The following is a 15,312-nucleotide window of genomic DNA, read 5'->3' as shown; positions in this document are numbered from 1 at the left end:
TTCCAAGAATCGTGGGTTCTGTAGGAATCGACTAGCATCAGAATTGAACACCACCAGTTGACTTCTTTGTTATTAAATCTCTTTTACGTTAGTGTGTGTGTGTGTGTGTGTGTGTGTGTGTGTGTGCATGTGTGTGTGTGTGCGCGTGCGCGCACACACACACTTTATAATATGTATATTTCCTTTTATTCATAGTAATAAAGCAAAGTATAAACATTTACTAACTTTTAATGTATATTTCCTTTTATTCATAGTAATAAAGCAAAGTATAAACATTTACTAACTTTTAATATCAGGAGTATCATTCCCTTATTTTAACTGGAACATTATGCATCATTCTAGCAGCAAAAACTTTAAAAAGTGCTTTTTTTATAAATGCCCAGAGTTTCGGCATTTAAAACTGCTTTGGGCAAATTTTCGGGCAAATGCCCATTTATAAATGTCCCACCCACTGGGCATTTGCCTGGCTCACATCACTACACTGGCTAAGATTACAGCCTTCTTGGATCAGTAAAGGATGACTTGGGACTAAGAAAACCCAAAGTACACAAAATTCCTTGTCTTTGTGAGATACTTCATATTCGTCGAACTATCTGTGGTATTCAGGACCAATGTGTAGAATTGCACTGTCACACTCGTTTTCTCCAGCCAGAGAAAGCTGCGGTTGCAGAACATTGTGTTCATGAGGGACATAAGATATTGTATAATAAGGCATAAACGATTGCTCCTGTTTCCTGTTTCTGTGAATGCGCTCTGAAGGAATCCATTGAGATTCAATAAGCTGATAATGTTATTAACAGGGATAAGTTCTTCACTTAAAGCTAGACATGGAATCCAATTTTCTCTGGTAGCAGTGCTGCTGTTCGCAAATGCATGGTGGGCCATCCATGGTACATAAAGGAGCTGCTGATTCTGTTGGTAACTCAGTGTACCAGAATATTCACCTGACGATGGCAGCCCATTGGTCCATTGTAGTTTTTCCTGCACGAAGTTGGTTCTACAAAAAGTATTTGCAGTCCTCCTGTAACACAACTTCTGCCAAGTTTCTCATTAAGTATTTCGATTAAACTGTTACAGTCTGTGCATTCAGCACGTCTTTGTTCATAAAACACATTTTCCACTGGATCATGTAGCATTCCAATGCTGTTTGCTCGAATTTTAATGCTAATGGGACTTGGACCAAAGGTATTCTGGATGCCTGTCTTGTATTCTTGTGGCCACCTTAACCTTTCACTGCTGAGTGTACCATAACAGTGCACACATCCATGAGGCCAAGCCTCTCCACACAGCAATGCCTGCCCTGCTGGACACAATATGGCACTGAGAATTGCAGTGCCTGCTGCACTGAGCTGTTATCATTGCAGGATCTTCTGTATTTATTGTGATGAGTAAATTCTTAAAATAAAGTGTACTTTGAGTATTCTTTATTGGCAAAGTTCCTAAAGCTAGATAACAAAAGCACAGAAGCACCTTTCAGGATTTTTCTTCTTTTTTTTTGTGTGTGTGATATATTCTGAGAAAAGCCACAACACACGTCCCACATCATATTGTTTATGATGCACCTACTTCAGGCACATGCTGTTTCACTGATGTTTCAACAATGCTTTCTCGAAGCTGCAATGGTTTTCCTTATCTGATCGACAATCTCCTTGTGCTTACCTCTCTTAGTGATACCTCTCTAAAATCTCACGAATGATGATGAGATGAAATGTAGTGATTGAAATAACCTTTCTGGTTTGTACCTTGTAAATAATGTGGTATTTTAGCAAGCATATGCCTAAGGAGTGAAAAAAGGAGTTTTTGCACCATTCTAGTGTTTTGGTTTAAATTTTTTGGTGTTGGTTTGGTTGTCCAATTTCCCAGCTGATTGAATTTCATTCCAGCCATATGGCATGTCAAAAGCACACATAGGTCTCTGTCATACAGGGTGATCAAAAAGTCAGTATAAATTTGAAACCTTAATAAACCACGGAATAATGTAGATAGAGAGGTAAAAATTGACACACATGCTTGGAATGATATGGGGTTTTATTAGAACAAAAAATAAAATAAAAATTGCTATACGCATGAAAGATGTCTTGCGCACGTTGTTTGGTGATGATCGTGTGCTCAGCCGCCACTTTCGTCATGCATGGCCTCCCAGGTCCCCAGACCTCAGTCCGTGCGATTATTGGCTTTGGGATTACCTGAAGTCGCAAGTGTATCGTGATCGACAGACATCTCTAGGGATGCTGAAAGACAACACCCGACGCCAGTGCCTCACAATAACTCCGGACATGCTTTACAGTGCTTTCACAACATTATTCCTCGACTACAGCTATTGTTGAGGAATGATGGTGGACATATTGAGCATTTCCTGTAAAGAACATCATCTTTGCTTTGTCTTACTTTGTTATGGTAATTATTGCTATTCTGATCAGATGAAGCGCCATCTGTCGGAAATTTTGTGAACTTTTGTATTTGTTTTTGGTTCTAATAAAACCCCATGTCATTCCAAGCATGTGTGTCAATTTGTACCTCTCTATCTACATTATTCCGTGATTTATTCAGTTTTCAAATTTATAGTGACTTTTTGATCGCCCGGTACATCAAAACCATCAGTGTCTTTTGACCTACATTGCACTACATATTTCATAATGACATGGAACGTGTTAGTTTAACATAAAGTTTCTTTATATGATATAATTTTTTTTCTTTGATTCTTTCTTTTTTCCCTCACAATTACTACTTCACATCTAAAAATTCCACTGTTGAGTGGAAGGAGTTCTCTTTCTGAAATTCTTTTAATTTGTTTTTAAGTGCTGGTTGGCTATCTGTCAGACTTTTAATGCTATGCCCCAAAATATAATCCCCTATGAAAGTAGTGAATGAAAATAGGCATAGTAGGATAGCTTAGTCGTGTATTTATCACCAAAATTTGCAATAACCCTAATAGTGTAAGTAGCTGAACTCAAATGTTTCAGCAGATCATCAATGTGCTCCTTCAGATTCAGTTTCTCATCAGTGCACATACCCAGTAATTTGGAATATTTTACCTTAACAACACACTTCTATCCAAAGTCTATGTTTCTGTACAAAACGGTATATACTGTGTTTTCTTAAAATTTAATGAGAGTCCATTTGCAGAGGACAACTTAATAATTTTCTGAAAGATATTATTTACAATTTCCTCAGCTAATTCTTTTTTGTTGGGCATGATTACTGTACTTGTATCATCTACAAAAAGAAATAGCTTTGCATCTTTATGAATATAGTGGCAACCCATTAATGTTTATTAAGAACAATAAGGAACCCAAGACTGAACCCTGTGGGACACAGTTCTTGATACCTCCCCAGTTAGAGGAATCTGCTGATTATTGCAGACTGTCTGTACTGTTAATTTCAACTTTCTGCATTCTTCCAATTAAATATGAATTAAACCATTTGTGCACTGTCCCACTCTGACAACAATACTTCAACTTATCTAGAAAAAAATCATGATTTACACAGTCAAAAGCCTTTGAGAGATCACAAAAAATCCCAGTGGGTGATGTTTGGTTATTCAGTGCCTTAATATATGATCAGTGAAAGCATATGTAGTATTGTCTGTTGGAAAAACCTTTCTGAAAACCAAATTGACAATTTGTTGGTACCCCATTTTTACAAATACATGATGCTACTCCTGAATACATTACTTTTTCAAGAATTTTGGTGAAGCTGTCAGAAATGATATTGGGTGATAATTGTTCACATCGGATCTATCCCTCACTTTATGCAATGGTTTAACAGTAGCATATTTCAGTGTATCCAGAAAAATGCTCTTTTTCAGTGAGCTACTACATATCTGGCTGAGAATCCTACTTCTCTTTTAAGAACAAGCTTTTAGTACTTTGTTGAAAATGCCCCCAGTTCCATGCAAGCTTTTATGTGTGAGTGAATTTATTATTTTCCTAGTTTCAGTAAGAGAGGTGGGTTGAATTTCATTTTATCAAATTGCTTAGGTATTTCCTCTTCCATATACAGCCTTGCATTTTCTAATGGACAGCTGGTTTCTACTTCCTCCAAACACTCAAAAATTATTATTAAAAATATTTTCTACTTCTGAGTTTTTGTTCACAAACTTTTCATGGAGTCTGATAGGGATACAGTCTTCATGTGCTCTTGGTTGCCCTGTTTCCCTTTTTAAGAATATTCCAAATTGTTTTAATTTTATTATCAGAGATGCTAATGTTAAACATTATGCATATACTTGTGGATTATTTAATACTTTTTCTTCATAATACAGTGCAGTAGTTTTTATAATGTTTGGTTGTATCTGGATCATTACTCCTTCTAGCTATAAGGTACATTTCCCTTTTCTGTTTAAATGATATTTTTATCCCTTTAGTTAGCGACAGCATTTTAAAACTGTTTCTTACAATTATGTTTCACTGTTTTCTTAGGGAAACTATTTGCAAATGTACCCACAAAGGTATGATGAAATATTGCAGTTATTAAATTGGTAATTCAGTGCACTATTTTGGGGGACTGTTTCACATTACTGTATGGAGTTATGTCAGATTCTGTAACTAACTGTGCATCATAATCAGAAAGACCATTCTTAGTGGGAAAAGCTTTTATTTGATTGAATTTATCTTGGGCTATAAAAACATTTTCTATCAGTGTGCTGCTTTCCTGTACGATCCGAGTAAGAAAATCAGTAACTGATGTCAAATTGAAAGAAACAAGTAATACTTCAAGGTTGTTCTTTGTGTCAGACTCTTTCAGAAAATGTACATTGAAATCCTCACAAACAATAATTTGCTGCCCTCTGTCCGTCAGATAAAACAACAAAGAATTCATGTTTGTTTAGAAAGCTGAATATTTCCCAGGGGGAATGTGTACACACCTACAATTATAAAAGCACCATTATTTAGTTTAAAATCACAAGCACATGCTTTTGTATGTTGCTCTACACAAAGTTTTTTAGTTTCTAAATTTTTCACACTATGATAAATTTTAACATACTTGGCAACTCCTCTCCATAGTGTCTCTACTTACGTGTGCTGAAATCTTATATCCACTTACATTTACCATTTCCGTATCTGTGACTATATGATGATCAGAGAGGCTTCGTACATGCAGTCCACCCTCAGTTTCTAAATCTTCTAAACAAGTGAGAAGCTCAATTGCTTAGTTTTTAATCCCCTGATATTTTGATGTAAAATACCTACATTATTTTTCTACTGTACTTTTATGAGAATCTTGTGATATTTTAACATCTCTTGTACCTGCCTGTCTGAGCTTTTCATTAAGCTTAATTTCATTCTACATTGAATCACTGGACACTGGTCTTAGCCTAAAAAAGAGGTACTCCCATGAGTTTTAGCATCATCCCCCCCCCCAAAGCTATTGAGATGCCTTGTGAAGTCGTGAAGTCCTACCTACCAATAGTATCAATAGGAACCAAACCCATGACTAACAAAGCAGCTGTCTGAAGCAGCTGATCTAACTCCATATTGACCCTTCTGACAGAACTAATCAATTGGGGCTGATTATACCGCATAAAAAAAGTTATGTATCGCCCATTGCAGATGTGATTTTTATTAGGTCACACTCTATATTATAGCCCTGATTCTTTAGATGGAATGTACTGTTTGAAAGCTAAGAGTCTCTTGAACAACATGAAACTTTTTGGAGTGGAATGAGTGCTCTTCTGACTTCCCTTTCACGTATGAAACAACTGAGCTCATTTTCTACAGCCTATCATCTTGAACAGGAACATTGTGATTGCAAAATATGCAGCATTCAGACTAACAATATATATCTGTTTCGAGATCTTATTTCATCAGTAATCAGAGTTTTGAGGAGTGGATCATTTAACCATTATTCAGAATACTTCAGTGTTTTAGTTGTTGCCATAAGAAGAGTTGCTGCCAGGAAACTTCTCATAAAGCATATTAGCCTGAACAGTGTAGTAAGTATTATCCTTGTCTACAATAATTCATTTGTGAACAATGTGTGAAACACTTGTAGCACACTAAGGGCTTCTGGAAATGTAATAGTCACACCTGAAAGCAGTGCATCAAAATCATAAACCCTGGGAGTCAGCTTCTTCCTATACCACTGAAATTTGTCCACAAGCTTGGCTTTCTTTGCCAGGGGCACATCATTTTCATCTTCAATATTGCTGTAAGTTGTACTTCAGCAAAGCAAAGGTATGCAACAAGAAAAATCTTTCCTGCCCTTGAGATGTTGATGGATAAGAATCAAGAGGCATGGTGTCTTCAGTTTCAGATGAAGAAAGAGAAACACACCACACGCTTATAAATTTTCAAACTCAGTGAAACAATACAAAGCAAGCCATGAGGCAACAAAGTGCCACTTGTGCCATCTGAGTCACATCGAGGACCCACTAGTAATCCTCCAAACTGTTTGGAATTCTACAAGTCATGTGTTACCATGGTGCTAGCATTTACTTAAAAAAAAACCTCGAAATGTTTATATCCACCTTCAGCACTCGTGGCATGCTCTGCTCCTGTTGCGTATATACGGCATTAGCACTGGAAGCATGACGACTGTGCACTGATACATATGTTGATAGCAGTTAATAGGTTAATTGGTAAAATTTCAAGTAATTCACAACTTTCATTAAATATTCACAGAAGCTGTAGATCAGGCTGGTGTACATCTTGGATTGTCAACTTCATAAGGAGCCATCCCTTGCAAGCTATATGACGTAGGAGATAAAATGGCCTTATGGGATGTTATACAAAACTTAGTACCTTTGATGAGTCCAAGACTTTTTCATTTCTTTGCCATTGCTAAAGAAACAACTTTCAATGATTTCCTAGCATTTTATTTAGTAAACACCCTTGTGGTCACATACAGGTGTTACTTTTCATTTGTGGATGACTGATTTCGATCTACTACAGAAATAAGCGACAGATCAAAATTCCTTGGTGGTAGTAGGAATCCCTGGTGTGGAGGAGGCTTGTCTGTACTGGCGTTTACTAAATAAATATTAATATTAATAGTTCGCTGTTTCCTGGACAATGTTCCAAAAATTTTAGATTTCTTAACATGCTCGTTAAAAGGGTCACAACAACTTCTTTGTCCATCTTCAAATGTTCCCAAATAGAACATTTCAAGAGAAGAATGAACACTGTCAGTATTTTCACAGACACTTCTTAGCTTCAGTAGTTCAATATCAGTTTGACTATTCCTTGACATGTCTATTAAAACAATAGCTTTACTACTACTGCTTTTCTTCTAACGTATCTCTACTGACATAAAATCTACAGAACGTTTGTTTTCCATAATGATTTATAAAGCAAGTGTGTATGTCGTAGGAAAGGACTGGATGATTTGAAGTTTTTCTGAAACATTGATCTGTCAGTGCTTTTTATGAAAATTTGTAAGGGGAAACAAGAAAGAGTTAATTACTATTTTATGTGAACTCTTGATGTTAGGAAACAAATAAGATTTCCATCTGATATGCCAGAAATATTAATTTAGAAAGCTCAGAGTGAGAACAATTATAAAACTGTTGCCATGACACAACAGTCACAGTTCTACTACCAGCTAAAATTAGGAGTACTTTAGCCATTTGATGCAACAGTCAAAGCTGTTTTATTGAAAAAGCATGAGAACTAGCAAGACAGGGAAAATGCCCTTCTGAATTTTTTTTTCTATTTAAAAGTATGAAAATATGCATTATGTGAAACAAAAATTAAGATGGTAAAACTTGTGATGTTGGGTGGGAAGGGGGGGGGGGGGTGTAACACTTCCTAATCACTTTTATTATTGATTTGTAAAATATTTGCATGCAAAATTCCAGTAAATAAAAATGATTTATGAATGAAAATGTTGTAGTGTTTGCGAACTTACAAGCCACCTTGTCTCGTGATCCCAGTTCCCAGTTTGTGAAAATGGCCCACATTTCAAAATGGCCTCCTAACTGTAGTTTTGATTAAAAAATTCTGTAAAATATGTTATAACCTTCTTCCATTATGTGCACTCCGAGAAAAAAAGGCAGCCCTCCATGAAGGAGTTATACAAATTGGTCAGAAATTGATATTCATACAGGTATTGACAGGAAATGCAAAATAGTAAACTTCAGTGGCCAATGGATGAAAGTGTGATGTTGCAGCACAGTTTCACCACACAGCTGGCAAGGATAGGAAAAAGAGGACTGTCAATACCAGGGCATAATCTCGACATTTGAATCTGAGTGTTGCCACTATCTGATGATGTTGCCAGTAACGGGTGAATTATGGCCAAACACAGCATCAAGAAACAAGTGGTTGACCTACAGGAACAACCAAACATGAGGATCGAGCAATTGTCAGAGAGGCATTCAGAGTGCCAGATTCCTCATTATCATTGATCTGACATGGCACTGGTGCTTCAGTGACCCCAAGGACCATTAATAGACAGTTCACAGGAAGGGGGCTGAGCTCACGGCACCCCCTGCATCAGCTACCACTGACCTCTGTACACCAACAAGACCGTTTGCATTGGTGTCAGGCACATTCAGCCTGGAATCTCATTGACCGGAGTAGAATTTTCTTTAGTGATGAGTCCTGCTTTGAACTGAATCCCATTGGCCAGCAGCGACATGTCTGGAGACACCCTGGACATCAGGAGGTTACCAAGCCCACTGTTGCCCACCATATGGCCCAATAGCCAGGAGTGATGGTGTGGCTTGCCATTACATTTCATAGCAGGACCAGTTTGAGAGATGTTGCCCATCCACACACAGCAAGGGTTTCTACTGTTTGTCATCATGCTTGCCAAATCCTACCTTGCTCAGAAAGGTGGCCGTATCTTTCGCTAGTTGAGAATGTTTAAGACATTATGGGCAGAGCCCTCCAACCAGCTCAGAATTTTAATGAAATAATGCGCCAATTGGACAGAAATTAGCGTGACATCCCTCAGGAGGACATCCAACAACTCTGTCAATCAATCCCAAGCCAAATAACTGCATCTGTTGTTTTTTACATGTACATAACATCTACCAATTTTCATCTCATTCTGATAATTCCTTCGTGGTGCTTCCCCCCACCCACTTTGAGAGATGGAGAGAGAGAGGGGGTACTTTTTTAGACCAGCTTTTCACAAACAGCTATGATATGAGTGCAATGGTGAGTAGGAGATTTCACATCATTTCTTAACAGTTTGATGAATCGTATATTATATGAAAAAGAAAAATTTGGAGTAGATATTAAAATCCATGGAGAAGAAATAAAAACTTCAAAATGAGGATAATGGAATGTAGTCGAATTAAGTCGAGTGATGCTGAGGGAATTAGATTAGGAAATGAGACACTTAAAGTAGTAAAAGAGTTTTGCTATTTTGGGAACAAAATAACTGATGATGGTCGAAGTAGAGAGGATATAAAATGTAGACTGACAATGGCAAGGAAAGAGTTTCTGAAGAAGAGAAATTTGTTAACATCGAGTATAGATTTAAGTGTCAGGAAGTCGTTTCTGATAGTAGTTGTATGGAGTGTAGCCACGTATGGAAGTGAAACATGGACGATAAATAGTTTAGACAAGAAGAGAATAGAAGCTTTCGAAATGTGGTGCTACAGAAGAATGCTGAAGATTAGATGGGTAGATCACATAACTAATGAGGAAGTATTGAATAGGATTGGGGAGAAGAGAAGTTTGTGGCACAACTTGACCAGAAGAAGGGATCGGTTGGTAGGACATGTTCTGAGGCATCAAGGGATCACCAATTTAGTATTGGAGGGCAGTGTAGAGGGTAAAAATCGTAGAGGGAGACCAAGAGATGAATACACTAAGCAGATTCAGAAGGATGTAGGTTGCAGTAGGTACTGGGAGATGAAGAAGCTTGCACAGGATAGAGTAGCATGGAGAGCTGCATCAAACCAGTCTCAGGACTGAAGACCACAACAACAACAACAACATATTATATTGCTTGGTATGTCATTCACATATAATATGAACAAAAGTGGGGCGAAGATGACCCTTGAAGAGACACCTTAGTTAACAGGCATGAAAATAGAATATTGGTTGTTGAAGTGAACTGTTTGAATTCTATCAGATAATTTCAACAGCAGGCACAGAAACACCTGTACAGCTTTGAGTCTGAGCAGTGGAATATTGTGGCCAATAGTGTCGAAGGCCTTTGATAAATTAAATTTGTACTTGCAATGAATTTTTCTTCCTTTTCTTGAAAATGCCAGAAACTTTATGCATGTTCTTCTGTTTCTGGACTTGTGCACTGGACGAAATTAAAATATCAGAGTGGCCCTGACACTGCTAAATCTAATTCAAGTTCTGTACCTGAAAATAGAAACTATAGATTTGAAGTGTCTCAAACATGGGAATTCGATTTTATTAAACAATTTATATTGGAAAAAGCTAGTAAAATCGGACAATAAATTCATGTGGCAGGGGATAGGATTAAACTCATAAAATGAGCAAAGAAGAATATGCCTACTTTCACAGCCATTTTAATGTCCAGAAACAAATTACTAAGCACCAAAACTTGGGAAAAATCCATAACTAAGTGGAAAGTCAATGTACAATAATTACTGAGTTACACAGTTGTGACAAGTGTAAATGTATTACAGTCTTTCTAAGTATCACCTCTGTGAAAACTGAGGGTACAAGAGATTTATGTGTTAAAGTTACAGGAAACAAATCAATATATATCATGATATAAAATCAATACTAATGATAAATTTCATGTCACACACATTTTTAAAGTTTCATAGGATTAGCGAACCAAGTCTTGTACATAGTTACATTTTATTCTTACAGTCAATCACTGTAATGAGTTAATTGACATAATGTAGCATAATGGTTCATTTAAACACTTCATTGGCTGTAGAATATTAGGGAAATCCAGTTAATCTATGAAAGGAGACTGCAAACACAACGTTTTGTAATGGTTCACCAGATTTGTTTATTTCTTTGCTTGTTGATTGTCCTTAGTGTCAAGGTACTGTGTTGGAACACTGGCTGAAAAATGGGGTTTGGAAGTAAACACTGACTGCTTTGAATGATGTAGGCAACAGATGCAAAGTTGCATTTCACAGTATTTTACTTTTACTTTCACTTTTCGCAACCCCTGAATAATACACAGTTATATCTGGCCAATGCACTATTGTTTAACTTTCGATAAGCCTCATTAATAGGTTGCAGGCGAACATCCACATACTGCTAAAATAGCTTCCTGTTGAACATCTAAGAGCAGTAAAAGCCTAACCACAAAGTTCACAGTTCTTGAAGAGTAGAAAGGTATGCATGGAGCAGACATTGTCACTGTTTTAACACACGGCCTAATTGTGTAACACTTATTACACTGCTAAGTTGATGCATTGTTGTTGTTCTAACCAACACAGGTTCTTCGTCTGAAACTTGGGCGTGGACTGACTGTCACCATGACCAAAATTCAGGCCCTTGTATATCATCACAGTAATAGGTGCTGAAACTACACATTGTTCGAAGTTTAATTTACAGAAATTACAATTTAAACTTAACTCTTTAAATTAAGTTACATCTTTTTAACAGTTTCTTCTGTTACAAGAGCTAAACTGAATTATTTGTTTAAATGATGAAATTAACTTATGTGGTTATGTAAACAATACTTTTGACAAAACCATTAGTTACTTTGGAATTAATGAAGGGCTGGTTTTGCTAACATGTTTTCAACTAGAGCCAAATAGATACTTTAAGAATACTAGCATTTCATCTTCCAAATGTTTACAATTATTACAAAATTTAATTTGTTTATATGTCAACAATAGAATTTAAGTTATGAAATGATTACTGATTTCATCCTATAACAAAAGATACTAACTAGGAATATTCAAAATAAATTAGAAAATCCATTACATACATAAAATTAAGCAGAAAATTAGATCTGGTGTTACATTCTTTAAAACTGAGAGCCATCCTTTCTCTTTTATGAAAATGCAGAGTAGAACTTACGTATGTTAATGGTAATAGTTAAAATTGAAAAAATAAATTTTAAAAAGGCAGACGGCAAAACTAGAGGGGAAGTAAAAATATCCCAGCTTGCTTCGTGACAGCTTGTGTGCCCCGTCCTGGAATATTGCTCTAGTGTGTGGGATCTGTACCAGATAAGAGTGACGGGGGATACTGAATGGATATAAATAAGGGCAGCATGGATGGTTAAAAGTTTGTTTGACCCTTTGGAGAGTGCCGTGAAAATGCTGAACAAACTGAACTGGCAGCCACTTGAAGATACACACAAGATACACACAATCTACACTGTGAAACCCTACACCTAAAGTTTCTAGAACCAACGTATAATTATGAACCTAGGAATATTTTACAACCCCCTACATGTCACTCCCATGGAGATTGTGAAAACAAGATTACACTAATTACTGTGTGCAGAGGAATTTAACCAATCATTCTTCCTGCCCTCCATAGGTAAATGGCTTGGGAAAAAGCCCTAATGACTGATACAGTATGACATACGTTCCCATACAGTTCTCACAGTTTTCAGAGTTTGGCTGTATATATAGATACCTAAAGCTTGAAAACAATGTACCTAAATCAAATGGTTAATCTTTTATTCTGAACCTTTCATACATGGACACGACATTGTTTGCATAAATGTACTTCTAAAGAATGGCATTAATAACAGGTAACCAGTTTAAACATGATTTTTTGTATCTAGATCAATTTTATGCATTAACTATAAGTTACTGAAATTATGGAATACAGGGGAAGTATGTGATTTATTTGGTACACAAAATTTTGTTAATGTGGAGCACAAGACCTGACAGAAGTGGCATATTCTACTTAATCGGAAAAAGAGTGTAAGTGATTGTAGAAGTCATTCCAAAGATGATTTCTGTGGATATAGTCATACAAGGTTTGTCTCTGGTGTTGACAAAAAATTTGAATAGTAAGATATAAAGCATAGGAAGGAAGGAAACCAAGCAACAGAGACATTATGTATTCAACATTTATCTGTACTTCCTTTTTCATAGGTTATATATTCCTCTACATTCATCTGTACTTTCTTTTTCATAAATTTGATATTCTACTTCTCGAATCCCCTCCCAGAGATCTACCTTGTATTGCTATTGTATATGCAACTTAAGTCTGACTTGCATTTAGCAATGAAAATATTTTGCCTAATGTATTAATCTGCTACTGAATTGTGTAATTTTGATGTAATTAATGTATAACATTGGTTTGATGTGAATTGTCACGTCAGTTGTCATAAGCATAGGTTGTGTGCTGAATGTTTCATGGACATACATGATGACTTTTTTGGTTTGTGATCATCATCATCATCATCATCAGTTTTCTACTATATTAGCAGGTCCATCACCTCTCCATTTTCTGCGATCCTTTGCTTCGTTCTTAAGGCTGCTGTATGTTGTACCATCCATCATGTCATCCAGTATCTGAAATCTCTTCCTTCCTCGCTTCCTTTTCCCTTCTACATAACTTTCTAAAACTGTTTTTATCAGTCCATCATTCTGTCTTAATATATGACCAATCCAATTTCTTTTCCTTATTTTTATTACATCTAATAACTGTCTTTTCTCTCCCATTCTTCTCAGTACCTCTTCATTTTTTACTCTGTCCACCAAACTTACCCTTTCCATTCTCCGCCATGTCCACATCTCAAACGCCTCCAGCCTTTCTCGGTCTTTCATCTTCAAAGTCCATATTTGTTATCATTGCATCTAATTATGCTCTTTGTCATTACATATAGATACTTGAGCATTGTCGATTGTTTGATTGAAAGATTTAGTTTTAATAAAGAAGTGGTTTATAGCTAATGAAAAATATTCATTGCCAACCAAGAAACCAAATCTGTTCAAATATATCCATAGTAATAATAGAATCTACTTTACAAATTTTTATGTGCGTATTACACTTGCAGTCAAGAAAAGGAAAATAGAACTGCTAGACTGAAATATCATGGTCAGTATGAGAGATTTCATATGTTGAATGACTGATAATGCAATTAAGACAGTGCTCTGTGTTACTCATCCAAATGTGAAGACTTCACAACAAATCGCTTTTCAAAGCAGAGTCTCACAGAGACTTTGTTAAAAAAAAGTGACTCGTACATTAGTTTCAGTTAATGAACAGTTGGGTATCTACACTTAATCATTAAAAATTCCTTGAGAAATCAAGATTTTCCACAAAAATTGCACTTGTAGCTTTATTTCAATAATACTTTAACTTACTCTCACTAAAAATATTTTTTTTTACAGGTTGCAGGATCAATCGTTGTTTATTGTTTATTCATGTTTGATAACCTGTACAAAGATTCTTCATGGGAAGCATTGGATGATCTTGTTTACTATGCTAGAGCTGTTACAAGAGTATTGGAGTTTCTTGTTGCAGTTCTTGTAGTTGGAGCAGGTATTTATGTTTCTTTCATTAACTTAATAGCTATTTTTTTTTTTTTTCAATATTGTATAAACTACTTTCATGAAAATTTTGATTGGTGGTCACTTTTTGCAGCAGCTGTATGTAAATTGCAGTAGAGTACTAAAAAATGACTTTTTTCACATTAAGCTTTTTTATTTCATTTATGTCTTGTTAAAAGGACAAAATGTGTCAGGGTACATAAATAAAATAAAAATTATTTTGCAGCATGCAAAAATGCATTTTCCAGTAAACTACTGCAATTTACTGCCATGTGCTGTGTATGTCACATAAAACACTATTTTTTCTGTATTGTAAAACATAGTTTTAAATGTAAAGTAATTCTATTTAGAGAGGAATTTTGTGTGCCATTAACTATGTGAAAATATTAAGTATCAGCTGATTTCTTTCTTTCTTTCTTTCCTTTTTTAATTTTTATTTTTATTTATTTTGTGAAATGTCTAATGTGCTCTATGCATATAACTGCAGGGTTTGCTTATAGTATGTTGGTGTTTTATCAGTAGACATAACTGAAACTGCCAATTACTGAGATTTTTGGTAAGATTAGCAACAAACTCTTCATCTGTTCCATTTATTTTGTTTCATTTTGTCATCATTGATTCTGATGCAGTTATTTACCAGATTTTTTTCCTTGAAAGAAATAAGTTTCCTGTATCGGCTGTTATTTATTTCCATTTTATTTTTATTTTGTGTACTATAACATTTCAGCTTTGCAGCAGTTCTCAAGTTACTGCATAGAAATCAGAAAATTAGAATACCGATTACAAAGCAACCATAAGTTGTTTTTACCAGGATAAAGTCTGTCTTAAAACAGAATAAAAACAGCAGTTACAGTATTTAACCCATTAAATACATATGATGTGGGTTACAGTCATGTTTATAGGCAGTCCATGATTGGCCTGATACACAATATTGTAAATAAAAACTAAAC

At 35.7% G+C, this 15,312-nt stretch overlaps 1 protein-coding gene across 2 annotated transcripts in view; it reads left to right on the top strand.

The window, feature by feature from the left end:
- The window catches only part of LOC126174997 (RING finger protein 145-like), a 195,814-nt gene that overhangs the window by 164,520 nt on the left and 15,982 nt on the right, over positions 1-15,312 (top strand). For both annotated transcript variants that reach the window (XR_007535506.1, XM_049921484.1), the window contains one exon: positions 14,204-14,354. Coding sequence is in view for 1 of the 2 variants with exons in the window: in XM_049921484.1 (XP_049777441.1) it covers positions 14,204-14,354 (151 nt within the window). In the remaining variant the exon portion in view is untranslated. The remainder of the gene's footprint in view (positions 1-14,203; positions 14,355-15,312) is intronic.

Source organism: Schistocerca cancellata, chromosome 3 (genome assembly GCF_023864275.1).
Source record: "Schistocerca cancellata isolate TAMUIC-IGC-003103 chromosome 3, iqSchCanc2.1, whole genome shotgun sequence".
Lineage (NCBI taxonomy): Eukaryota > Metazoa > Arthropoda > Insecta > Orthoptera > Acrididae > Schistocerca > Schistocerca cancellata.
The sequence above is the reverse complement of the archived record's forward strand: the minus strand, read 5'-3'. Positions and strand labels throughout refer to the sequence as shown.